The sequence below is a fragment of the Orcinus orca genome, chromosome 15 (genome assembly GCF_937001465.1).
Source record: "Orcinus orca chromosome 15, mOrcOrc1.1, whole genome shotgun sequence".
Taxonomy (NCBI): Eukaryota; Metazoa; Chordata; class Mammalia; order Artiodactyla; family Delphinidae; genus Orcinus; species Orcinus orca.
Window position 1 is genome coordinate 19802415 of NC_064573.1, and position 26924 is coordinate 19829338.

The following is a 26924-nucleotide window of genomic DNA, read 5'->3' on the forward strand; positions in this document are numbered from 1 at the left end:
AATATATTCCCCATGTCATCTTCTGAAAGCTTTGTTTTACTTTTGCATTTGGGTCTATGATCCATCTGGAATTGACTTTTGTGTATGATGTGAGGTAGACTTATTTTTTTCCCATATGGATATCCAATTGATCCAGCACCATTTACTGAAAGACCATTCTTTTTCTGTTGCTTTGTGTTGTCACCTCTGTCATAAATGAAATGTGTAAGTGTGAAAGTCTTGTGAAAGTCTGTTTTTGATCTGTTCTGCTCCTTTGCCCTATTTGTACATGTGAATCTGTTTCTACACTCTGTTTTATTTCATTGGTCTGTTTGTTGTTTCTCAATACTGCACTCTTTTAATTGCTGTAGTTTTATAAAAAGTCTTGATATCTGGTAGTGTAAGTTTTCCAGCTTTCTTATTCTTCATTTAAGATTATCTTGGTTAGTCTTGGCTGTTGGCATTTCCACATACATTTTATTTTATTTGTTTATTCATTTATTTAAAGTTTTTTTTTTGATGTGGACCTTTTTTTGTGTGTGTGGTTCGCGGGCCTCTCACTGCTGTGGCCTCTCCTGTTGCCGAGCACGGGCTCCGAACGCGCAGGCTTAGCGGTCATGGCTCACGGGCCCAGCTGCTCCGCGGCATGTGGGATCTTCCTAGACCGGGGCACGAACCCGTGTCGCCTGCATTGGCAGGTGGACTGTCAACCACTGCGCCACCAGGGAAGCCCGATGTGGACTATTTTTAAAGTCTTTATTGAATTTGTTACAATATTGCTTCTGTTTTATGTTCTGGTTATTTTTGGCCACGAGGCATGTGGGATCTTAGCTCCCTGACCAGGGATCAAACCCGTACCCCCTGCATTGGAAGGTGAAGTCTTAACTACTGGACCACCAGGGAAGTCTCCCACATACAGTTTAGACTCAGCTTGTCCAGTCTTCTTCAAAACCTGCCAGGATTTAAATCTATAGATCAATTTGGGGGAGAATTAACATTTTTACAATATTAAGTCTTACAATTCACTAACCTGGTATATCCCACCATTAAGATTTTATAGTTTTCAGTCTAGACATCTTACATCTTTAATTGATTTCTAGATATTTGATGTTTTTTGATGCTATTCTGATTCCATATAAATTTTTTCTAGTTATCTGTTGCTAATATGAAGAAATAAGCTGAATTTTGTATATTGACTATGTATTCAGTTATCTTCCTAAATTCATTTATTAGATAGTGAGTTTCTCCAACTTTGCACATGAACAAACATATCATCTGCAAACGAGAGTTTTATTTCTTCCTTGTCAATCCTTAAACCTTTGATTTCTTTTTTTCCGTGTCTTATTTCACTGGCTTGGAATGCTAATACGATCTTGAATAAAAGTGATAGCAGACATCCTTGTCTGTTATTGTAATACCAGGGAACGTTTTTAATGGTTCTCCATTAAATATGATGCTTGCTGTAGGTTTGTTGGTAAATACCCTTTGTCAGATTAAGGAAATTCACTATATTCCTGGTTTACTAAAAATATTTTTCATGAATGGGTATTGACTTTTATCAAATTATTTTCCCTACCTAGTTAAATGGTATAATGATCTCTTTTATGTTAATAGGGTGAATTACAGTGATTGGTTGATGTGGTAAATTGCAAGACTTGACTTTTTTAGATGGAAAAACCTTTAAACATACCTTGAATTCCTGGATTAAGCTCAGTGTGGTCATGTTGTGTTATCACTGTTTAGATTTGGTGTTATTTTGTTTAGGATTTTTTGCACAAGAGAGATTGATGTGCATTTTTCTTTTCTCATAATTTTCTTCTCAAGCTTTAGTATCAAGGTTTTGCTGGCCTTGTAAAATAAGCTGGGAGGTGATCTCTCTTTTAATATTCTCTGGAAGAATTTGTGGAAGATTGGTACTTTTCTTTAAATGTTTGGAAGACTTAATTGTGAAGTCATCTCAGCCTAGTTTGTTGTTGTTGTTTTTAAGTGGGAGGCCTTGAAATTGCAGATTCAATTTATTTAATGAGTACATGGATGAATATTCATAGTTCCTATACCAACTTTGAGAACATGTTTTTCTAGGAATTTGTGCATTTCATAATTTTCAAGTTAATGATATAAGGATGTTCATAATATTTTCTAGTAATATTTTTAATGTTTGTAGTATCTGTGATACCCTCTTTTCTCTGATGTTGGCAGTATCTAGGTGAAAGGTGGAATGAAGTACTGGGGAGAGCTTTCTTAACAAGTTTTGAACTCAGTCTATACATGCACATTTCCCCATGGAAAACCAAACTCCTACTTTTATCATCAAATGTATTAAGATAATATTTATTTTATGGAAGTTAGTTAATTATAATGGGTTAAGCTTTGTCTTATTTGACACTTACTGCCTTGAAGTAATTTTCTAGTAATATTGGAACCTTTGTTTTCTCATTGTCTATATTTGCTTTCTATTTCTTTACTCTTTATTGTCAGCTTTTTGAGTCCCTTTATTTTTAGAAATTTTTTTTTTCCATAAAACATACAGTTGATTTTTTTTCCTATCTGATCTGAGGGTCTTTTTTTCTTTTATAGCTGAGTTGACCATTATATTTATTGATTTTATAGATATGTTTGGTCTTGATTCTATCATTCTATTTTTATACTGTTTTTAATATTTTATTGTAATTTTCTGATATTAATATTTTTGTTCTGAGGTCTGGGTTTTCCACTTAAATTCATACTTCTGATAATTTTGAGGATTTGTAACCTGATTTTAGTTCTAGTCATTGCTCAATGTCATGTTTTAAATAGTATGTATGTACTTCTATTTCTTGATTTACTGATATTAAAAAGGAAATAGTATCTATTAATGTCCCACTATAAAAATGAGGAATTACTTTATACTATTGAAATTAGTTTCAGGGAAGCTCTTCTGAAGGGCCTCTCTTCTGATAGACAACTAGTGATAGCTCTCTATCAGAGATTAAAGTTCTTGCACTTGAGTGGGTTTTGAAATCATTAATTCATTTATTAAACAGAGTATATTGTTGCTTCTATTACAGGTGCTGTACAAACACACAAATCAGTCATGCATCCTCTCCTTATAAAACTTTCAATCTAATAAGGGAAACAAACACTGAACAAATAATTTCAACTGTGTGGAAATGTGACATACAAGAAATAAAGGAACATAGCTACATCCTTATATGGACTTACATATTAATAAGAAAATTGTTACAACTTTTCCTGTGGGAGTAACACATGAAAAACTTATAGGCCTCATGAGCAAGTATTCTTATTCCATGGTTATCTTAGGGTAACAGCACCTTTTCAGGTACTTGGCAAGTATTACCTACCAACTTTGTGTAAGTGAAGTGGCGTTCATGACAGAGTTCAGACGAGCAGCTGCAGCGGACGGTTACTGCACCTCCATCCTCCTCAGCTCTACTGCCTCTTGCTTCATCCTTCCATCCTCTCCAGCCCAAATTGTTATCTTTTGCCTTCACAAGTGATCTCACTGTAGTTTGCACAGCCACATGAGTCAAGCTTTTCCTTGATTTACATAATAATTTTCTTGTCATTATCTAGCCCTTTCTTCCTAGCCCACTACCCCAAAATAAAAGGGTATCTCATGTTTGTCTTTTGATGTTTGCAGGCCATGGTATTTAAGTTAAGTTGTTGTTTTTGCTGACCAAAACTAGCAACTCAGATATCATATGGGGTTGATCTGAAATAGAGCAGTTTATAAACTGGACAGCAAATTCCTTCTGGGCAGGAAACATTGTTCTTCTGTGTAGCCCTAAGCCAGTGTCTTGCATATTTAGCTTTTCATGAATCACTGAATATAAAGTACATTTTTGGGGTTTTGGTTTAGTCTACAAATACATGACAAGATCCTTTGTTCTTTGATTAGATTTAGCAAAAGCCTTAGAAAAGTGAATAAGATATTCATCGAATTTATGAAATCCTAACGTTGGAAAATATTCTAAACAATACAATAAAATTTTTATGTTTTCAAAGAACTTCCTCGTTTTATATCAGTGTTTATCTTCTGAGGTAGATAAGGCAGTTATTAGTACTTCTATTTTACTAGTGAAGATACATCCAAAGGCGATTAAGTGACTTCCCTAAGACAGCACATCTATTTAATGGTTGAGTCAGGACCAAAGCATTAAACTTCCAAACCAGTGGTTTTCCTGTTACCCTGTATTCCCTGTACTTAGCCACAAATTCATCCCATGAAATTTGGGTGTCTCACATCATGCTCTTGAGAGAGATGAAGACTGTGCAAGTTAAAATTCATAAAATGGTTAAATTTTAAAGGTAACTTTTGGTTCTTCTACTTTGCAAAGTATTAACACTTCTGTGCTCAAATACTTTAAAAGGTATATTACATCTTTTTTTTTAATGTTGATAATTATTTTGTTTTGTTCTGTTTTGTTTTAAATATTTATTTATTTATTTGGTTGCGCCAGATCTTAGTTGTGTCAGGCAGGCTCCTTAGTTGCAGCTCAAGGGCTCCTTAGGTGTGGCTTGCTGGCTCCTTAGTTGAGGCACACGAGCGGGCTCCTTAGTTGTGGAATGCGAACTCTTAGTTGTGGTGTGTGAACTCTTACTTGCAGCATGCATGTGGGATCTAGTTCCCTTACCAGGGATTGAACCTGGGTCCCCTGCATTGGGAGTGCGAAGTCTTAACCACTGCGCCACCAGGGAAGTCCTGGTGTATTTCATCTCATACATTTTAAATATTTGTTTTTATTAGAAAAATTGCTTATAGTCTTATTTCTTTGATAATTACTGTTAGAAGTCTTTTGTTTTGTTAGAAATCTTTTGTCAATCTGTTGCCTAACAGTAATAGAAAATACAGACGCATACAGAGAAGCATCATAAAAGGCAGACTTCCATAAGTCTTCTGACAGCAGGCAGTGGCAACAGTGAAGTAGGGCAAAGGAGGCTTGAATCAGGAATTGGATTTGGTAATTAGAAGGTTACTGTGACTTTGGGCAGGTCAGTGTTAATATAATAGTAGGAGTAGAGTCGAGGTTAGAAGGAAAGGATGAATGGAAGGTGAGGAAATAAGAAAGTTTCTCTCCTGGTGGAAGGAGGAAGACAGATGGTTTGAGGGAGATGTAGTTAAATAAGGACACTTTTTATGTTAGCCATGTTCCAGTGTATCTGTCACTTCAGGGGAAGAATTCCAAGGAGAGGAAGGGGTAACATGGAAAGTGTGAGAGGAGGACTTTTTAAATTGATGGGCGGGATCAGAAGGAGGCAGGAGAAGATATGACCAAGCATCATTGTAGAGAAGCTGTCGGAAAGACAGCAGGACACTTATTCCTCCGAGACAGGAGAAAAGTAAAGGAAGGGCGAAATGGTCCAGGGGCGATCTGTGGGGCAGGGAGGGTAACTGAAGAAATTCGGGGCCTTTAGGCTTCAGTTGCTGGTGTTTCTAGTCAGCTGTGGAGTCAATTATTACAGGCTTCTTGGCTTGGAGCTAATATTCAGCTTGTGGTATTTAAAATGAGCAATAAGAAATAGAAGTTTGGATATATAGCAGTTTTAGATGAATTTAGTTTCATTATTGAAATCTCAGTGTGTTCTATATAGTCAGTTTGATTTTTTCTAATGGAGATTATAATTTCAAAAGGGAAGGGAAGATGTAATTTAAGACAAGATATGAAAATTATATGAAGATCTAAGTTGTAAGTTTTTGTATGGCTCAGTTTGGCGGGATGCTTTTTCCCTGGACTTTTAATTTAATATTGGCCAGGCCCCACTGATAGCTACATACTAAGAATTTGTGGAAGTTAAAAGGTTCAAGATCAACCCATGGTTCTATTTTGTTACCATACCTATATTTGAACACCTGAAGTCATTCTGAATGGAGCTGTGTTTTTCTCAGTAGTCAGTGACATCTTTGCACATACATATGGTCTCTGATCCTGTGGTAATAATAGAGAACTCCCTCTAAAATCTGTACACACAGATGCTTTTCAACTTACAGGTTGGGATATAAGATGTCGTGTTTCAGTCATTTGGAACTCCACATCTTCCAATAGAAATATTATAAATGGTTCTAGTGTCCTAGACCAGCCCATAAAAGACGATTAAATCTAAAGTGTGTCTGAATTACTAAAAATAATTACTGTTTATAACCATGTTTCTATCAGGAAGTGTGTTCAATTTCAACTCTTAAGGTAAGAAGTGTTTCTCCCACTTCTGCTTTATCTTACTCACCCCCTGGCTGTCTGGCCGTGACGAAAGAGGCACCCAGCTCCAGGCCACTTAGTGTGGTTCTCGTAAGGCCCGGGAATGGAGAGCTGGGATAGAGACTCTTTGAAAGTCAAGAAAGGGGCTGGTGTGGTGATGCATATGCCAGGGGAGGGTCTCCCTTCTGTCTCAGCTGTGAGATCTGGGCCCCTGCCACTGTAAACCTCCTGTCTCCTCTCCCCTTTCTCTTTCTCTGGACCCCTGGTTCTTAGCCAGACCTGATTTTGTCCTCCCGCCCCGACCCCAAATACCTGGGGAAGTTTGGCAGTGTCTAGAGACATTTTGGCTGTTATAACTGGGGTGGTGCTACTCGTATCCAGTGGGTGTAGACCAAGGATGTCGCTAAACATTGAGAACCAAGAATTATCCAACTTGACACGTCAGTAATGCCAAGATTGAGAAACTCAGCTCTAGGCTACTGCCACTGGTTTGAGATTTTTGCCTTCTTGCTTCACTGAGGAACAGAAATGTCGTTTGTTTCCAGATTCTTTTCTACCTTCTGTTCTTGAAACAAGCTCATAGCCTTTTGAGGTTTCTCTAAGGGCTCTACTATCATCACAAGATGGAAATAGATGGAGTAAAAATAACAAGAAAATTACAGTTTCAGGAAATCTTAATGAAAAGCTTCCATGTTATCCACTCACTGTACTTTAAATAGAACAAAATTCTCATCCCTCTTTAGGCTTCTGTCCTTCTTCCCCATTATGGTTTCCTCATTCCCTGGGCTTCCCTTCTTCCTACCGTACAGCTCAGTCGCAGAGGCTTTGGCAGGGGTCCTCTCTCCAGTCCTCCAAATGAGGAGTGACAAGAGGGAAGAGAAATCCTTGGGCTGTTTTGACGCGGAGTGAGGGGAAGTTTCCTTTGTTATTGCGTAGATCCGGCCAGAACAATTTTCTATTGCCCTGCTACTTTTAAGGAATTCACAGAATGAGATTATACCACAGCGTTTCCCTAAGTACTGCTACACGGCACGGGGGTCTCCTGTCTCTGCTGGTCTCTCCTCCTTTCCACCCGGCACGGTAGTTACCATCCCTCTGGCTTCCTGGGCATGTGACCTGAGCAGTTCCTTACTAGGGCCCGTGCCTGGTCAAGTGCTGTGCTGTCATCATGAAATAATCTTAATAACTTTCGGAACAAGAGCCTCACATTTTCATTTTGTACTGGGCCTTGCAAACTGTGTAGCTTACCAGAGTTCTCCCAGCCAACCTTGGGCCCAGGAGGGGCGCAGACTGGCTTGGATGAGAAAAGGAAGGGGAAGGGTTTTAAGATACTTAGAGTAGCAAGAAGGCCCCCCCCCCCCCGCTGAAAATCTGGGCGGGACTGGCAGACCGGAATGCATGTCTCAGTCTTCCTTTGTAAATACGAACCTTTCCGAGCTCTTTTTGCTGTGTTTATATTTGTTAATTTTAGTAAGATGACCAGTTACTTACTAGGTACTATTGTGTGATGAACAGTGTGCTAGACGCCGTGGGTAAAACTAAGTAGTAAACTGATACTTGCTCTCTATGGGTTATCTTCAAGTGTTTATAAAACCTCCTCATGTAGTGTCCATAACCATTTGAGATTGTTTTTATTGTCCCATTCCATAGGGTAATCAGTGAATTCTTTTAAAACACTACACAGTGCTTTTCAAATTAAATATAATGGTGGATGAAAATGTGTATTTGATCTAGATGCTTTTCCTTGTGTTCATGAGAAATAGGTATTCGCATAAGTAACCTAAAAAAGTACTCTTACAGAAAAAAACTCAAAAGTTTTCCATTCTATAAGCTTCATAAATCACTCCATCTCTCCTGTTTTATGAAACATCCATTGGAGCTAACACTCCATTGTTAATGTGACTTATCTGAAGGAGTTTTCTTGGAGTACGGGTTTCTGTCTTTAATTTTTATCCACCAAATAAAAAATGTGTTGTTCAATGTCATTGATATTTGTGATTAATTCTAAGAAAGTAATTTGTAGAGAATATATTTTATACCAATTCTTTGGTTTTTATCATGTGAGCTACCCCACATATATTTTTTTTAATATTTATTTATTTTGGGGACTTCCCTGGTGGCACAGTGGTTAGGAATCCGTCCTCCAGTGCAGGAGACACGGGTTCGAGGCCTGGTCTGGGAAGATCCTACATGCTGTGGAGCAACTAAGCCTGTGCGCCACAACTACTGAGCCTGTGCTCTAGAGCTCGTGAGCCACAAGTACTGAAGCCTGTGAGCCACAACTACTGAGCCTGCGTGCCTAGAGCCCATGCTCCTCAACAAGAGAAGCCACTGCAATGAGAAGCCTGTGCACCACATTGAAGAGTAGTCCCCGCTCGCTGCAACTAGAGAAATCCCATGTGCAGCAACAAAGACCCAACGCAGCCAAAAATAAATAAATAGATAAATAAAAATTTTTTAATATATATATATATTTATTTATTTATTTGGATGCACTGGGTCTTAGTTGTGGCAGGCGGGCTCCTTAGTTGTGGCTCATCAGCTCCTTAGTTGTGGCATGAGAACTCTTAGTTGTGGCATGCATGTGGAATCTAGTTCCCTGACCAGGGATCGAACCCGGGCCCCCTGCATTGGGAGCGCAGAGTCTTAGCCACTGCACCACCAGGGATGTCCCTTGATATCATCTTGAAACCCTGTGCCAGCTTTAGCCAAAATACATTACACGGCCAGGCCTCTTAATTCTACATGAGGAGGAGGCAGGCGTCGGCACCAGTCACCTACAGTGGGCAATTTACACAGCATTACTTAGTTGGTAAATGGATTAAGAGCAACTTGACAATTTTCTTAGCAGTTACTGATCTTTCATCTGCCTTTGATTTCATGACTACAAGAGTCTCAGGCCTGTTACTGTTAGCACAGAGCCATGCATGTAAATGTTCTTCCAGAGCTTTTACTGTTAAGGCCAGGACTGTTTAATCACACTGACCTGAGTTTTAATTCCAGCTGCACCGCTGACTAGTTGTGCACCTTTGGTGAGTTACTGTAGGTGGGACCAATGATGTCTTCTTCAAAATGCTGTAGGAAAGACCGAATTACTGTATGTAAAGCCCTGAGCACGGTGCCAGGCTGAAGGAAAGGGCTCAGTGGGTAAGTGGGAGTTGTCATCCTCCTCCTCTTATTCCACCAAGAGGATATGCCTGGGCACAAACAGAACTTTGGGCAAGCCCTTTTTCTGTTTACACCTAAATAATTTGGTATACTCTTAAATATACTTCGACACACGTCCTCCTGCAGTGAAAAATAGAAAGGCAAATATCTTCCTCCTGTTCTCTGTGAGGAGAGGATAGCATGATGTGTTTTTTATCTTCTGGTAGAATCAGGAATAACTCGGGGGTCTCGGTGATCAGTGTACACAGCCCTGTGTGTGTACTGCCATTCTCTCAGCACAGACCAGACCAGCCTTTTTCAAACTGAGATCCCCGGCCTGCATCAGAATCACCTAAAACACTGGTTAAAAAAATAAAATAAAAGCCAGCTCTCTAACCCCAGACCTACTGAACAGAATCTCTGGGGCTGAGGTCTTAGAACATGCATATAAAATAAGCCACCCTGGTTATTCTTGTGTATAAAAACCATTTAGAAATACTGGCCCATACTCTCTGTCTCACTCCCCTGCCTTTGGTTAAGCTATTTCCTTGGCTTGGAGTAGTCTTTCCTCTTCTATAGAATTCTTATACATTTTTCGAATGCTAACTCTTCCTAAAAGTCCTTCCAGATTCTCCCAAATTGGAAGTTAATTTTGTATCTTCATTATTGCAATTATTACAGTCTACCTCATAGAGTTTTGCTAGTTTTTCACCAAACAGTAAGCAGCCAGACGGCAGTGATTGCCTGATTGCCAGTTATCCTAATAACTATCCCTGGTGCCCAGCAAAGTGCTTTGTGTATAATGGGCACTAAAAGAGTATCTGTAATTTGGATGGATTCTCTACTGCTTTTTTCCAATAAAACCTTCTGTTCTGACTTCCTCCGAAGAGCACAGATCCCTTCAGAGTACGTATTATTAAGCTCAGGGTGATGGAGGACAGTCCTAATAAACATGATCAGCCTTACATCCCAGCACATCAGAATTGGGATGTGTGTTTGTGTATGATATGAGCAATTGTTTGACACCCCCATTTCTTCCTCACCCTCATCTTTGGATATCATTTGTAAGGCATGTTGAAAGAGTCTGCCAAAGTCCTAGTTATAACACATCATCATGCTTGTCCTCTGGGACTCTAAGATAAAGTACTTGCAGCTGTGCTTCCACTGATGTCATAGAGGTGTTTCCTACATTCATGTGAGGAGCAAAGGTGTAGAGATGGACTCCACTTTCTAGTAAGATGGTTTCTCCAAAGCTGCATTGCCCCTGTCAGTGATATTTTAGGCACTCTTTTTCGTTTGGGACAACTTTTAATCACGTCCTGTGCTTCTCTATCAACTGGCTTGTTGGATAGGGCATTGCCCAGATCGTTGGCAATATAAAGTGATGCACACACGGGAGCTATCCAGTTCTCTTATATACTGGAGGGTGACAAAGAAAACATGATATCAGAGGAGGGTCTGATTAGTGGCGATTAGAAAGGGATGTAATAACTGAGAGGGATAGCACATTAGGGAGTTTCTCCAAATATTAGATCCTTAAAAGTCTTACATTGATTATTTGACCTCACACAAGGCAGCAAGGTTAAGCCATGAAAACTATTGGATTTGGCAGGTGAAATCAGATTTTCATTGGGTAGATTAGGATTTATGAAAGCAATAGTGTTCATGAAAGTATGGTGGAGAAGACAGCTGTCCTAGTGGGGGACTCCTTACAAATTTAGGGAGATTCATCTTTTCGATATTTCCGTCTTTAGATTTCTACTGGAAATTCAGTAAAAAGAACTCTAGATTACCACAGTTAATCACCTAGTAAACACACGGAATACATAAATGAGTAGATCAGAAATTTTAATTTCAGGCAGAGGAAGACCTCTCCCTTTCGCTGCACCCCTCCAAAGCATTCAGGGCTATAAAGTGACCAGAGATAACGAGAAAAGGCCACTGAACTTGGTGAGAGGAGCTGACTAAGTTTTAACAGTAAATTTAATGGAAATTCATGGAATAGGGGGTGGGGTAATAAAGTTGAACTGGGCCTGGGAGAATGGAGATAGTACATGTTGATCATTCCTTGAGCAATTGGCTTGGGGAAAAAAATGGTAATTTTATCAGCGGGATAAAGTTTATGTTTATAAAAAAAAAAAACAGAGAGTACAATTCCAGCACCCCAAGGAATTCCCTTGTGCTAACCCCTTGCAGTGAAACCCTCCCTCCACCCCTAATCCCTGGCAACCATCCCTATAGTTTTTTCTTATTTAGGATGTCATATAAATTCAATCATACAATATGTAAAAGACTGGACTACTTCACTTAGCATAATGCCTGCTCAGTATAAATTTTAAACATATTTTAAAGTACAAAGAATCCCCCCTCTCCAAAACAAAACAAGCAGGAACCTGAGAAGATGGGTGTAGAGAAAGTGAGTTAGGGACATATTGAAATATAAACAGACATCTAGCTCATGAAGATAGCTCCAGTCCTCATGGAACCTAGGCAAGCTTGTTAGCTTTGAACGCATGGTGGACAGGATGGAGAGGAGGGCAGTGGTACCTCTGACCAGTTAAATATTTTCTTTTCTCAAACTAGCCTCCTTTCCTGCTCTGAACTTTCCCACTACCTCCCCACTTCTCAGGGTGGGTAGGGGCAGGGAGAAATACACACATACACACTTACACATTCATAAATACATGTATCTCCATTTTCATGGCATAAGCATTTCATTTATAAAGAGCTCATCAACCTTTCAGTTTCAACTTCGCATTTAGTTGAGGGCTATCAGATGACGCGTAGTGGTACCAGGATTTGTAATCTAGAGCTGTACACTTGTTTCTCAATCCAAGATTTATTCTGCAAAATTTTTCTTTCTAAATTTTTTTTCCTTCAAATAAATAGGAATTTAAACATTAAAAATTATAGAGGGTAAACAATTTAACTTTTGCTATCTAGAATTGGAATTTTTAGGTGTAATTTGTTAGTAATCATCTCTGTACAAGGTTTTCAAACTTGGTTTTTGGCAGTGTTATTTTTACAAATTATATATATATATATAATTTTATTATAAAAGCACTTACTAATCTCATATTCACTGACTCCCTCTGTATGCTTTTTCATTAGGAATTAACTGCACTTTCGTTTTTCTTGTTTTTTTCCTGTAGTTGTGATATTCAAAGCATAGATGATTGTTATTTCCCCAAAGAGGAAAAGCAGGCAGACTTTCTTGAGACATTTATCACATTCATTAATTATTACCTTCACCTAACTATTTTTCTCATGACGGTTGATATATTCATGTCCTCATATGTGTTGACCATATATTCTGCTGCTGATGTAATTTGTGTGGAGATACAAGGAGCTGTTAACCATATACCAGAGGTCTTCAAAGGACAGTGAAGCAGGTTACTCTTGGTGCTAGCATTGTGGTTATTATATAATCTAACATATTATTGTTCTGCCATAAACAGAAGTATTTTACTGTATCTTTTCATTTGTCTGGAAGGCGATTATTTGATACTTTTCATATATCCTGAAGTTAGAATATAAGCCTGAAGAGCCCTCAGAGTGGTCAAAATTTGTTAAAAGTAAATGTAATGAACCTTATTCCTACTCTGTGACAGGTGTTTACATATATTGCTTTATTTAATCTCCACAGTAATCTTATGTGATAGTCATTGCTGCCACATTTTACAGAAGAGGAAATTGAAACTCTGGAGGTTATAGAACTTGTCCAGGGTCATACATCTATAGCTGGGCTCTCAACTTGGGTTTGTGTGTCCCTCAAGATCCTGATTCTGAGTCCATTTACTCCCACATTCAGTCATTCACACAAATATTTTTTCAGTATTTACCACGTGACAGGCCCTGGGTATCCAGGGTTAAAGACAGGTATATCGAATCCTGAGGAATTCCTTTATCTGTTTTTTGGGCTGTAGTAAATATGAAGCAGACTAGAAAAGAGATGAGGCTTAAGGACAAAGACACTGTCTATCTTATCTACTGTTGCATCCACAGGACAAGCACAGCACATAGTAGGAGCTCAATAAATACATGTCGAATGGATGAATGATATTAGTGAGAAGTAATAGCCAACTAGGAGAGAGAACTAAGTGTAGGAAGGGTATAAAATCAAACAGAACTGTCCTGGACCATTTAGTGTTTGAATAAGCAATTGCGTACCTCACTAGCCCCAGAGGGTGTGAAGAGACTTCAGTGTGCTCACTGGTGCCAGAAGGATGACCTGGGGCCCCCGAGTGGCTAAGGCGACCCAGGCTTTGTGCAACAGGAAGAGAGTCACTCATGAACATTACATCCTGTTTAAAAAGCAAGGAAGTATGTAAGACATTTTAGGCAAGTTTCCATTAAAAAATGGCCTTTTCCCCTTAAAGTATGCTAAAGGGCTAAACTTCAGTGTCTTGGAAAAATCACATAGATGGAGGAGTTATTTCCCAAACAATATTGGATTAAGAGGTATTACGTAATATAGTTTTTTTCTTTCCTGGTAAATTATAACATTAAATTTTCATGCCAAATGAATCTTTAAAAAATTCAAGTTATACTCTTTGGAAGATACCTGATAAAGGACTATATATAGTACATAGCACATAAATATCTATTGTATGTAACAAGTGAATAGGTTGCATAGAATAACAAAAGTTTTTGAGTAATATAACTTGAAAGAATTATGATGTGTTGAAGTCATGTTTGGAATATCATTTAGCTTTTTGTAAGGAAAAAGTGGGGAAATTAGGAAACTACTGAAATGATTTCAATTTCATTATTCAACAGCATCGATGCGCTACTTTCTTGTCCCAAGAATGTATCTATTAACAGTGATGTTTTGCCTTACAGCTTTTCTGGGAGAAGAGGCTACAAGGACTTAGTGCATCAGATGTAACTGAACAAATTATAAAAACCATGGAACTACCTAAAGGTCTTCAAGGTATTATCCAAGTTCAGTTGAGAAGTACCTACTATGTGCCAGGCTCTGTGTTAGATGCAGTGGAGTCAGACATGATTGAGACAAGTCTTTGCTTTGGGGACTGTATGCCTTGCTGGATGAGGTACCTCTTGGGTTTTAGTGAACCCAGAGGAAATGTACCTGAAAAGCTTGTATGTTGCAGGAATGCGTCAGGGCAGTGTCTTACTTAAGAGTTTTTTCTGCGTGTACATTTTGGCTTTAGGTTAGTTAGGTTCATCATGTAAATTAACGCATGTTCTGCTTTTAGAACCAAATGCAGCTGAATGATAGGATGTCCCAAGCTTCCTGCTCAAAGCAGCATCTGGCCCCAGCACATGCTCTTTCTGTCCTCCTCTTATCAAAAGAGCAGCCAACAGCTCTCCTTCTGCCTCTCCCTCCACAAACTGCTGCTGCAAGTAGCAGTGGGAGCAGATGCCCGTTGGTCCAGTGACAGGAGTGAGTGGGATCTGGGGTGGAGAGCTCAGCTGCTGGTGTGCTTGTCATATCATATGTTAATTCCAACTTCTAGAGAAGCATTATTTTTCAAGTATTGGAACTTTGGCTTCTAAAACTTGATACATTGTGGATTGCTCAAAAATCCTCATAATTCATGGTTAGAATATTGTCTCATCCCTCTATGCTCTTGGAAATTATTGCTTTAACTGGTTTAACAAGTTTAGGACTTTAAGCAATGCACTTAAATGTAGCCATGGTTCCAGTCTCCTACATGTAGTCAAGGTGTGCAGTTTTTAATTGTTAATTTGGATATTTTGTTAGGTATTTGAAAAAGCTGTTAAAGGTGCAGGTACAGCGTACTTGCATTGGCTTTTCCTTTGAAATCCCTACATAAGAAAGATAAGTTTTGAGATATGGCTAGAAATGAATGTTAAACAGCTACAGGGGAAACTATTCCAGGATCCTAGGGATACATTAATAGGGATACTGGAGTGTAATATGACCTTAGAAGAGACTTAGATATCAAAATAATTGAACTTGCTTGTGGAAATGTAGCCAACTTTTAAAAAGTTTAATACTTTGGAAAATGTATTTTTAAGTTATGTTAAAGTTTTATTATAATACTCAGGTATTTTGTTACTGTTTCTTTAATGTTAATTCTTTGGTGTATAATAACTAAATAGATACGCCATTATCCTTTGCTGCTTTGGCTTGTGTCAGTTTTAAATAGCTGATCCCAAATGAATATAAAGATATCAGTTGTTTTAGGTTACATAAGGTTTGCTCAGCACATCTAGAAATTTCCTTTAACTCATATATGTTTCTAATTGCAGGAGTTGGTCCAGGTAGTAATGATGAGACCCTTTTATCTGCTGTTGCCAGTGCTTTGCACACAAGCTCTGCACCGATCACAGGGCAAGTCTCCGCTGCTGTGGAAAAGAACCCCGCTGTTTGGCTTAACACGTCTCAACCCCTCTGCAAGGCTTTCATTGTCACAGATGAAGACATTAGGTAAGGCAGCTTAACATGGCTTCAAAAGCTTGTCTTTTACACTTTTTACATTTTATACTGCCTGTTAGGTTCCGTGGCACATCTAGTAAGTGATGAATCAATCAGAAGGAGCTTTTGTGAAACTAATGAAAGGTGATAGAGAACATTTAAAACAAATACATGCTTGAAAAAGGTAGCAGTGCTGTGTATAAGGCATATCATCACGATGATGTCCAAAGGACAGATCAGTTGTACTCTGTCCACATCATTTTTGCAGTGTCTTGTGAAATCTGGGGTTCTGCCTTTCTGCTCTAAGAACCCCTTCATTCAGTTATGCCCTTTGTGATTGCTGACTGCATGGGTTTGTCTGCAGTAGCAGTTCATTGCCGTGCTACTTTAAGTTCAGTTGTGTTTTCAAAATTCAGTTTACTCATCTTGATTATATTTACCTCACTTAAGGTCAATTTAGAGATTTATTTATCTCTACTTAAACCTGTTTCAAGTAAAAATTTAAGGTGACTCCAAAGACACACACACACACACACACACACACACACACACACACAGTGAAGCCAGATAAGAAGCAAATGAGAAGAAAGACAAAGCAAATGAGGAGCGGACACAAGGTGCATCTTTTAACATCTTTTACTCTTTCTGAGGCTGGGCCACAAATTAGGTTTTTAGCAGCAAATTTTGAAAGGAAGACATATAGCTCAGATTGATAATGCCCAAGGAGTATAAGCAAACCATTGCTCAAGAGAAACAAAACTATTCCAGATATTTAAGACCACAAAGAAATTCTTATATGGGATTTATGAACTTCAGTATTATTACTCTAGAATGATTGTGTAGTATACTGTATTTTCTTTAAATATAGGGCAGTGTGTACACTTCACTATTTCTATCCTCTGAATATAAACCAGAAAGCTTTACTGGAGTATTATTCCTAGACCAAACCGGCAGAAGGCACTTTTGAATTAAAAAATATGTATTATATTTGTATTTTTTTGGTAAATCCATGAAAGTTGGCATGAGAATGTTTTTAAATGCCTGAGTCTAGCTAGGTTTATAATTGGAAAGCCTTTCCTGGGTTTTAAAGTGGTTCCTTTTGCAAAGATGTAGAATGGTTCAAAGTTGCATTCAGATGCCTTTATTACATAGAATTTACGATCAGTGTTATTTTTTAAGAAAAACAAAATGTAAAATCAAGGAAGGGAATCAACTTGCTCTTTGGACAATTCTTACCTTGGAGGAAGGAAATTACTCAGGAGACAAGTTGGAATGAGTGCCCAGTTAATCAGCAGGGATTCCTCCAGGTCATTATGGGGGTTGAACTGAGGTTCTCTGAGTGATGTCTTGGGAATGCTGACGGCTTCAACACCAGATCTTTTGACAGTGGAGGAAGCTGTCTCAAAGCCAAATCTGGATGCTTTCCTTTTAGGGTAAACTTGTCTAGCAGATTGTCCATTTGATTTCATTGTCATAACAGAAATTATTAAGCAAACATTTCTTGTTGAATTAGTACAGGTTCAAAATACATGACTGCAAATGGAATTGTTACCCTTTCTCCAATTGGGTAGCCAATAATCTGTCTGTATTAAACCTTCAACTAAGAATCTCAACGTTAAGCATATATATTTTCATCAGTCTTGATACTGTTTTCACCCACGGGTGTATTTGTTTTCTAATACTGAGTAACAAGTTCTCACAAACCTCACAGCTTAAAACAATACCTATTTATAGCTCTCAGTTCAGTCGGTCAGAAGTCTGGGACAGGCAAGACTGGATTCCCTTCCCGGGGTCTTACAAAGCTGAAATCCAAGCGTCGGTAGAACTGCAGGCCTTCTGGAGCTTGGGCTCCTCCTAAGTTTGTTGCAGAATTCATTTCTTTGTAGTTGTAAGAATGAGGCCCCTGTTCTCTTGTTGGCTGTGGGATGAGGCCGTTCACAGCAGTTAAAGGCTGCCAGCATTTCCTTGCCCCATGGCTCCCTTAATATCCCCTCTCCTGCTTCTTTCTGGAAGGGCCCAGCCCCTTTTAAAGCCTCTTCTTATTAGATCAGGCCCTCTATGATAATCCCTTTTGATTAACTCAAGGTCAGTTATTAGTAACCTAATCATAGAATGATAGCTCAGTCATATTCGTAAGTTCTGCCTGCCCTTAGGGGAGAGAATTGTACTAGGAACGTAAGCAGGGGCAGGTGGGGACATCTTGGGGACTGTGTTAGAATTCTGCCTACCACATCCAGCAGATGCTTTAATTTCAGTTTTCATAAATGCGGGGAGCAGTGCTCAAGACAAAAGAGAAACAGTGGCCAATGTCAAGAGTTTCAGATATACTTCTCGAGCCAAAAGCACCATTCCTTCCATTTTCTTTGTCTTCCTGATGGGGTGACTTTAGGGCAGTTGTGTAGACTCTTATACTCTGTTACTAGGCATGAGAGACTGCCATGAGACTGATAAGCCGTTTATCATAAAGCTGGAGTCACTGAGCCAGTGGCAGGGCTAACTGTATTAGAAATAAACATTGTGTTCTTTATGACTCTGCTCCACTGTATGAAAATCGGTTGAACTTCAGTTTCTGTTAATATGATCGAGGCTACAGAGCTCGATTAATTCAGTGACAGATCCCCTCTTTTTGAAAATTCATTTAAAATGTATAAGTCCAAACCTTTTATCTCTTCGTGCTATTTTTAGAGTTTAGTAAAGATGACGTCTAAAGTTTCTGTGTTTACACAGTGTATGTTAATTTTACTACCTTGGACATGGTCTCATGACATAGAGAGACGTGGGGACTAGACTACAGTAAACACGACTTTACAACTGGTTGAGTGCCCAAGGGGTGAATACTCAGGGCATCTTAGTGGAGTCTTCTGGAACATTGCTCCTCTACCCTTCTGCTTTCCCAGGTTTGGGGCATTGTTACAATTTGTCTTCCTCAACTGTTGATGGAGAAAATCACTTCTTTCAGTAGAGCCATCAGTGTTCTTTGTTGCATCTCTTATTTGTCCCCGGGCTGCTCCGTCTCCCATCTGTATCCATCCTAACCACCTTTCCTTTGGTCTCAGGAGGTGACTCGTCCTGTTTTCTAATCAAGGCTCATCCTCCCAGCTGGGCCTTTGCCTCTCTCTCTTTCTTGCTTTTTTCTAAGTCTTTTACTTAGCCAGTCTTGTCCCTTCCCTTGTGTCTTCAACCACTGCCTCTCCACTGGGTTCTGGAGGCGAATTTCTATTTACCATCTTCATTTGCTAGAACTGTTTTAGGAATCCCTCTCTTGCCCTGTCAAGGAGCTAGTCTCCGTTTTTTCCTGCTTTTTTAAGATGAATTGTATACCAGTAGCCTTTCTTCCTGTGCTTTGTTTTTCACCTAATGGTTCTGAACTTTTTTATGACTCGGTGTTATTCACTCTCACTTTTGAGGTTCCTTTAGAGTCCCCAAGACACAGGGAAACTTGTGGCATATTCTTAACCTACTCAGCTCATCTCAGTTCCAGAGTCTTTTCATTCCCTGTCCCTGGTGTACAGGATCACGTGGTCTTGGTTCCTTCCTGACGGCCTGCTCCCAGCAGGCCGGGGAACCCAGGGAGAACTCCAGCTACCTTTCCCCTGACACAGCAGAGAGTGGCAGCGAGATCCCAGCTCATCATGCCTCCACCTCCTCTGTCTTTCTCAGTGCTTCACTGAGCAAATCTCTTCTCCTTCTTTATTTTCTGTATTCCTTCCCTGCTTTTAAATTATTTCTAATTATCCTTTATAGGAATAACCCTGAATCTTCACATATTTGAAGTTTGTGAAGTTGTAGAAAAGGTCACTGAAATAAATCTACTCCTGCCAGAATTCTCTGTGAGATGAGGGCTATCTGCCTGTCTGAATGTCCCTCTTTTTGACAGAGTTCATTCCCCATGTGACTTGGTTTTGTGAGGGTATAAGCAACTTTTGCAAAGTCTAAAGAGAAGGAAATGTATGTTTCTCAGGAATTTTCATGACTTTGAAGTAAAGATAAACCATTTCGGCAGCTTCATTGTTCCAGTACTGGCCAAATTATTAGTATCTTTTTACTCTGTTTTTAAAAAGGAAACAGGAAGAGCGAGTACAACAAGTGCGTAAGAAATTGGAAGAAGCACTGATGGCAGACATCTTGTCACGAGCTGCTGATACGGAAGAGATGGGCATTGAAATGGACAGTGGAGATGAAGCCTAAGATTAGCATCAGGTAAAGCAACACCGGAGAGACGTGGAACTTAAGGTCTTTTATTTCCTCGCTTTTGCCCTTGTCGCCTGATTCAGCAGTGCCCACAAAGCCTTCTCGTCTGCAAATCCTGTGCATGTGCTGTTGTTTGGCCCCTCTATATTGAAGGACCATATAAGCGTGGCATCCTTTTGTTCTCATTATGTGAAGATGTTCACACCCCTGCAGCCACTTGCAAGGGATCTGGTCTCCAAGGTGTCACTAGAGAAAAGCAGAAGGAGGAGGAAAGGACTCTGCCAGGGAGGGAGAAGCAGCTGCAGGAGATGAAGGTGCCATCACCTCTACCACAGTAGCTCTCTGGGGTCTGTTGTCCCCTCTGTAAAATTATGGTCACAAAGTTGGCCAAAATCCCTCCTTTTTTCCCTCCGTTTCTGTTCTCTCTAGCACAGACTTGGTGCAGGGAGAATGAGAAGGACATTTTAAAGTAGGATAAATAATTTACCTTAAAAAGTACAAATTATGAACCGGTCCTGAACTCACGTAGGAGTCTCACAGTCTCTGTTCCGTCGGGTACATATTCTCTTCAGATGATTACACTCCCGTCTCCAAGGGTTTATATGGCATCTTGCTTCCCAACTTCTATCCTGCTTCGTTTTGGGGGCCATGTCTTTCTGCCACCCCCAAGCCAATTATTTATTTGCATCCTCTGAAGGCAAAACTGAGCGGTGGGTGGTGGTGTTGGGAGGGAAGGAGAAAGGGATGGGCCGAGAAGCAGAGCGAGCGGAGCGAGTGGGAGTCTCACCGCGTGGCGCCCTTCGAGCCCGTCTCTGCCCCTCACACCTCGTCCTCATAGTCGGTCCTGCATTCAGTGCTGGGTCCTGGGGACACCCCCGCGCTCACAGAGCTTACCATACAGTTGTATGAAACAGATGCTCACATAGCTGTATGATCACCAACTGTGATCAGTGTGATAAAGGGAAAATGAAGGTGCTGGGAGAGCCGCTGGCGGGGGAGCTAATGCGATGTGAGGGCCAAAAGGAATTTGGGGATGTGGCATTTACGGTGAGCCTGAAAGGTGGGTAGGAGTGAGCAGGAGAAGTTAGGGGGAAACGGTTCTCATCCAGAGAAATAGCAGGGACAACTCAGTTCCTTTAAGGAGCAAAGGAAAGGTCACTGTGGTTGGCATGTAGGAATTCTGGGGAGGGTTAGAAAGTGTGGAGACGCATCAAATCCTGGTGAGCCTTGTGGATTCTTGTTAAGGATTCTGAGCTTCGTCATTGAAACCACTGGGAACCCCCTGAAGGCTGCGTAAAGCGATTAGATGTGCTTATTTATAAGGTCCCTACGGCTGCTGCCTGAAAAAGGATGTCCTTTCTAAGGAAAGCTTAGAAGCAGGGAGACCAGTTAGGAGGCTGCCGTGGTCCTGCAAGAGGTGATGGTGGCTTCACGAGGGTCTCGGCAGCGGGTGTGGCGAAAAAGAGGAAAAGGCCAATTTGAGGTGTATCTGGAGGTAGAATTGACTTGACTGGGTGACTGTTAGTGAGGCTGAGAGAGTGGGACGAATGACTCTAGGTGTTCAACCGGAGCCACTGGATGGATGGGGCGGGGTCCTGTTCAGAGGGTCATACTGAGGGTGTTGCATGCAGGGGGGATGAATTCATTGTTAACACAGTCTTTCCTTCCCCTCAGTGCCTTGTCTTAATTCAGGGAGTGGCCCATGCCACAGTGACACAGATCAGGTAATAATCACAGTGTCTTCCATTTACATAGTCAGGGACAGCGGCAACATTTCGGTCTCACAGTTTCCTGACCACGCAGAACCTTTTAAATCGAGTTCAGTGCTATTTTAAGTGGTTTTGTTTTGTTTTCCATATTGAGGACAGGAAGATGCCATGTTGACACTGAATCTTGTTTTCCACTCCGATCAGGATGTGTTTTATGGACTTTGATGAGCATACTTAGTGTGTGTAAAGTCTCTCAGAGGCAAGTCTGCAGCGTGTTTCTTTTCTCCAGAGACTTCAGTGCAGTGTGGGAATCTGGACCATTGCGCCTGCACCACATCAGAACCGACTCTGGGAAAGCCCTCTTCTTCTCCAGAGCTTTTTGTTGTTTTTCAGACTTTTTTCCTGAAAACAATTTAGAATAATCAAGGGTCATGTAGTTGAGGTTTTACGGGACCCTCACTTACTTTGCAGATTACTTTGCAGGTTGACGTCAGGGCAGCACCCTAATCTATGTAAGCGAGCCTGTGGTTAATGCATGAATAAACTAATTAAAGTTGAGGGATTAAGGTTTTAAGAGTAGCCATCACTTTGGCATGGTGCTAGGGGGAGATCTGCATTACGTGTATCATATTCTAAACTTGAGAATGGTATTATTAGACCAGGCCATTAGACTTGTAGGTTATGGAAGATTTAGATGTACTTCTTAATTATCAAAATTAAATTTACCTAAATCACTAATTTAGCCCCCCACGTACACCTAAAGTGTTTAATAAACCAGAGCACTGCCACATGACTTAATTAGGTGTTCATAATAACCTGTGGAGTAGGTAGGACTTAGCTTGACTAAAGGTGGGACATGGTCAAGTTCACATGGCTGCCAAGAGATGGAACCTGTAATATGCGGTTCTATTTAGGTCTGTTCACCGCATTATGACATGGATGCTCTTTCTGACGGTCCTTATTAGCAAAATGGACCTTAATTTGTATGTATATATATATTTGGCAGGCGCAGAGTTTAGGAAGCTGTCAGCGGAGGTGTAACTCCAAGTTTCGTGCAGTCGCAAGGAGAGATTTCAGCTCTGCTTCCTTAGTCACACAGCCCCTGGGGCTCAGTTGTGGTTTCAGCCCACCTCTGCGTGTGTTCCTCCCGCCAGAATCTGCTCCAGAGATTGCCGGAACACATGAGCCCGTCAGGGAGGACGGAGCTGAGGCTGTTATTGGTCGGGGCGAGCAGGCGTGCGTGCGTGCGTGTGCGTGCGTGTGCCCGTGTGTGTGTGTGTGCACACACTGTCAATAGCAGGTTGAGGTTTGCTGTGTCACTTAAGATTTTACACTCAAGAGGAGTGCCCAGCTTATCAAACATTTTAGGAGTGACTGCAAGAAGAAGAAAACTATAAGAACAAAAGTGTTAAAACGTTTAGCTATAAATGAGCTAGAGTATCACATACATAAGCAGTTGAATTGGCAGTTGCACAGTACCATTTCACCCAAGTTAAGCAGTAATAAAACTTCAGTACATTTCTATCATCTGTAAATTCTGAGAAGTAAAATAAATTATTGTGAAATAAAATAAATCATTGTTAGAAATTTTCCTAAAAAGGTATGTTTGGATTTGGCTACGTCTGTTATGTTTTCTTCATTTGTATGCCCTGTGATTTCTCTTTTTATGCTGATTTAATTAATGATAGAAAATATTTTCATAAGCATACAAAGGGATACATATGATTTATTTGAAAATGAAGTGAGTATTAAGGATTATTTTCAAAATAAAACACTTGTAACAATGAAGGGAAATGTTGAGCACTTTTTATGTACAAAGTGCTGTAACTAAATGCTATCAGGCTCTAAAAATCCTGTTCTAAGTGAATTTGGCCTCTAACTGCTTTTCCAAGTTTTGCTGACCTTACCTGAGAAATCACTGAATTACTTAAGTTTGTTTGTTTTTTCTTACAGGTAACTTTCGACCGACTTTCCCCAAGAGAAAATTCCTAGAATTGAACAAAAACGTTTCCACTGGGTTTCGCCTGTAAGAAAAAAATGCACCCAAGCACATAGAGCTTTTTAATAGCACTAACCAATGCCTTTTTAGATGTATTTTTGATGTATATATCTATTATTCAAAAATGATGTTTATTTTGAGTCCCAGGACTTAAAATTAGCCTTTTGTAATATCTGTCAAGCAGGACCCTGAAGATGAAGCTGAGCTTTTCATGCCAGGTGCAATCTACTGGAAATGTAGCACTTAACGTGAAATATTCGTCTCCCCCGCAATTTTAATATGAACGGATCAGGAGTTACCAAATAAATTTCCCAATGAAAGCTTATCGTGACTTCACTGTATATAAACAGATTTTTATACTTTATTGAAAGAGGACACCTGTACATTCTTCCATCATCACTGTAAAGACAAATAAATGATTCTATTCACAGACTGATTGGAATTCTTTCTGTTAAGGAGCAACAATACATAGCCCCTCCTTAGGATTCCTGGTTCACATTCAACTGTGATCCCTGGGACTTAGGTTTGAAATGGAGGTAGTAGCAAATAGTTCATACATTTGCAGTGTGCCTCTGGATATCATGACAATTGCGCTGCTTTCAGCAGAATTATAAGTTGTTGTGTAGCATGGGTAATTTTTTTCCCCTTGCCTGTAACGAGTACTTTTGTTGGTTCTATAAAAATAAGGCATTTTCTTCCCATGGGCATGAGTTAGGTACACAGGTGCGCTTCAGATGTTACTGGAAGTCCATGTCTGTTTTTCTAGAACATTTTACATTTTCCAGTGTCTACTGGCTTACAGAGTTAACAGGTGCAGGTCAGACCCTTTGCCACAAAGAGAGGCATTTTTCTGGGCAGAGTTGCTTAATGAACCAGATTGTAATACTTTGCTAATTACTACCCGGCCTCCAAAGTATTAACATCTTTTTTTCTGTTGAAACTCACAAGCGTTAACTTCATTACCAGTTAAATTCCTTGATATCTAATTACTAAAACTGGCATAGCATTGAGAAATGAGTTTTAAAAATCAAAACATACTTAAGGTAATCTGATGCCAAAGAAAGGAGGGAGTGGTTGTAAGCAAATTTAAGTACATTTTGAGAAATAGAGCAAACATGTTTTCTTTCTGTACGAAGGGTTTATGCACTTCTTAACTCTGAGTTCTTTCAAAATCAGATGTGATGTGATCAAGGACGTGACCAAACCCCTCTAAACGTCACTTGTACATTTTTTTATCACTACCTCCAGCACCCTTCCGGTTTCCGAGGAGGGGAAAGAAAAGAAAACAGTGAAAGCAATATGACTGGCTAGGTTTGAGCTGCTGTCTCTCTGGACCTTATGCAAAACTACATAGATATCACCTTGGAATTCCTGATTTCCATGCAACTTTGATCTCTGGGCTTTAGGCCACCTATTTCCACAGAGTAATCCTGCTGGCAAAGAAGCAGACATACTTGCAGACTCTGGGAAGACAAGTGGCAGAGGGTGCCCGCTCTGGGCCCTCCCCACTGTCCCCGTTGGGGTGGCAGTGGGAAGTTAACAATAATATTGATTTCTTTTTAAGAGCTATTATGACTAGTTAGAATGAATGTCCAAAGGCTTTGCTTAGACTCCTCAAAGTTCACGAGTCTTCATTTGTAATCAAGCTTGGGGTAACTTCACCTTGGTGATCATATGTTCTTTTCACAAAGCAACCCAACCAAGACGTACATGCCTTTATAAACAAATTTTGTAAAAGGAAAAACACACACGTACAAAACCTTGATTTTTGTCCTTATATACATTGCTCAGGTAGAGAACAAGGTTTGAAAGCCGTTACATGGTGTCTAGCTGGGAACTATCCCATAAGTCCAGGTGTTCCCAGTATACCTGCGGGACATGTCCAAAAATAAATGCATCCTCTTATCCCCCAGACCTACCACCATCTTGCATTCCCTAACTTGTGTAAAAGCAAATCATCTGATCCAGTTGCCCAAGGCAGAAGCCCAGGAGTGATCCCAGATGCCACTCTTCCCCTTGCCTCCAATAGCCCATCAATCCTGTTAGAATTGTTAACCACATTTCTCACACCTTCATCTACATCTCTTCTCCGTTCCTGCACCCACTGCCTCCTTTCCTCTCCTCTGCTCTTTCAGCGGCTTCCTTTTATTTTTCACCTGTCCCCTTCCCCTTCTTCCCTCTCCATCCCTCCTTCTTTTCCTCCATGTAGTCATCAGAATGGTCCTGGAAGCAAATGTGACCTTATCATTTCCCTGCTCGAAACTCCTCACTTCTCCGTGTATGCAGTTTAGAATCATGCTTAAGAAGGAGCACTTTGAAATGGAGAGAACCTGTGTCTAAACCCTGGTTTTGCCATTTGTGTGACTTGTCAGGTTACTTAATGTCTTTGAGCCTGTTCCTCCTCAGTGAAATAGGAATAATAATACCTACCTCATAGAGTCGTTGTGAGGACTAAAGGAGATACTGTTTGTCAAGTGTTAGCACAGTGCCTGGCGCATCGTTGGAGCGGGCGCTCTCGCTGTTATCTCTGCAGGTGTCGTGTCACTTCCAAGAGGCACTCGCTGATAACCCTCCACTTTATAAATACCCGCGATACTTTATTTTCTGCCTTGGCACTCTGTTTATTTCCTTTGTAGAAATCTTCTAAATCTGTATTTTATTTATTTGTTGACTTTTTGTCTGTCTATCTACTAGAATGTAAGCTCCCTGAGGGCAAGGATGTGTCTGTCTTGTTCCCTGTTATAACCCCAGCGCTTAGCCTAGTGCTTGGCACACAGTGAGCACTCAATAAGTGCGTGTTGAATAAATGGACAAATGATCAAAAGCCTCTTCACGATCTGATGCCTGCCTCCTTGTCTAGCTCATCCTGCACTGTCCCCGCTGCACCTTCGGCTCAAGAAAAACCACATCACCTGCTCCTTTGAAGTGCCCCTTGGGCCTCTGTGTCTTTGCACCTGTCGTTCCCTTTGCCTGCCTGTCTACATGGCCAATTCCTGAGCACTGGTCAAGTCACAGCTCCCTCCTCTGAAGCTGTCCCTGGTTTCTCCAGGCAGATGTTCTTTCCCCCCCTTCCAAATTCCCACTGCACTTTGTCAATACCTCCACGGAAGCACTTTACTGTATTGTATTGTAAATTGTTTGGATGTCTGTTTCTACTTTTAGACTGTAAGCACAGTGAAGGCAGAGATTGCATCTTTTCATCCTCATGTCCCCAGAGCCTAGCGCTGTGCCTGGCATATAACAGTTTGTCAATAAATACTTGTTGAATGAATTAGTGAACAAAGCGTCTTGCAGTTGGA

The 26924-nt window shown here is 40.3% G+C and overlaps 1 protein-coding gene across 1 annotated transcript in view; it reads left to right on the forward strand.

The window, feature by feature from the left end:
- Positions 1-24055, forward strand: part of MBD2 (methyl-CpG binding domain protein 2) — a 76574-nt gene extending 52519 nt beyond the window's left edge. Inside the window, exons 4-7 of the mRNA XM_004266110.3 lie at positions 14163-14253; positions 15561-15738; positions 19788-19926; positions 23580-24055. Of these exons, the coding sequence (XP_004266158.1) occupies positions 14163-14253; positions 15561-15738; positions 19788-19914 (396 nt within the window). The 3' untranslated portion in view covers positions 19915-19926; positions 23580-24055. The remainder of the gene's footprint in view (positions 1-14162; positions 14254-15560; positions 15739-19787; positions 19927-23579) is intronic.
- Positions 24056-26924: the final 2869 nt, after the last annotated feature.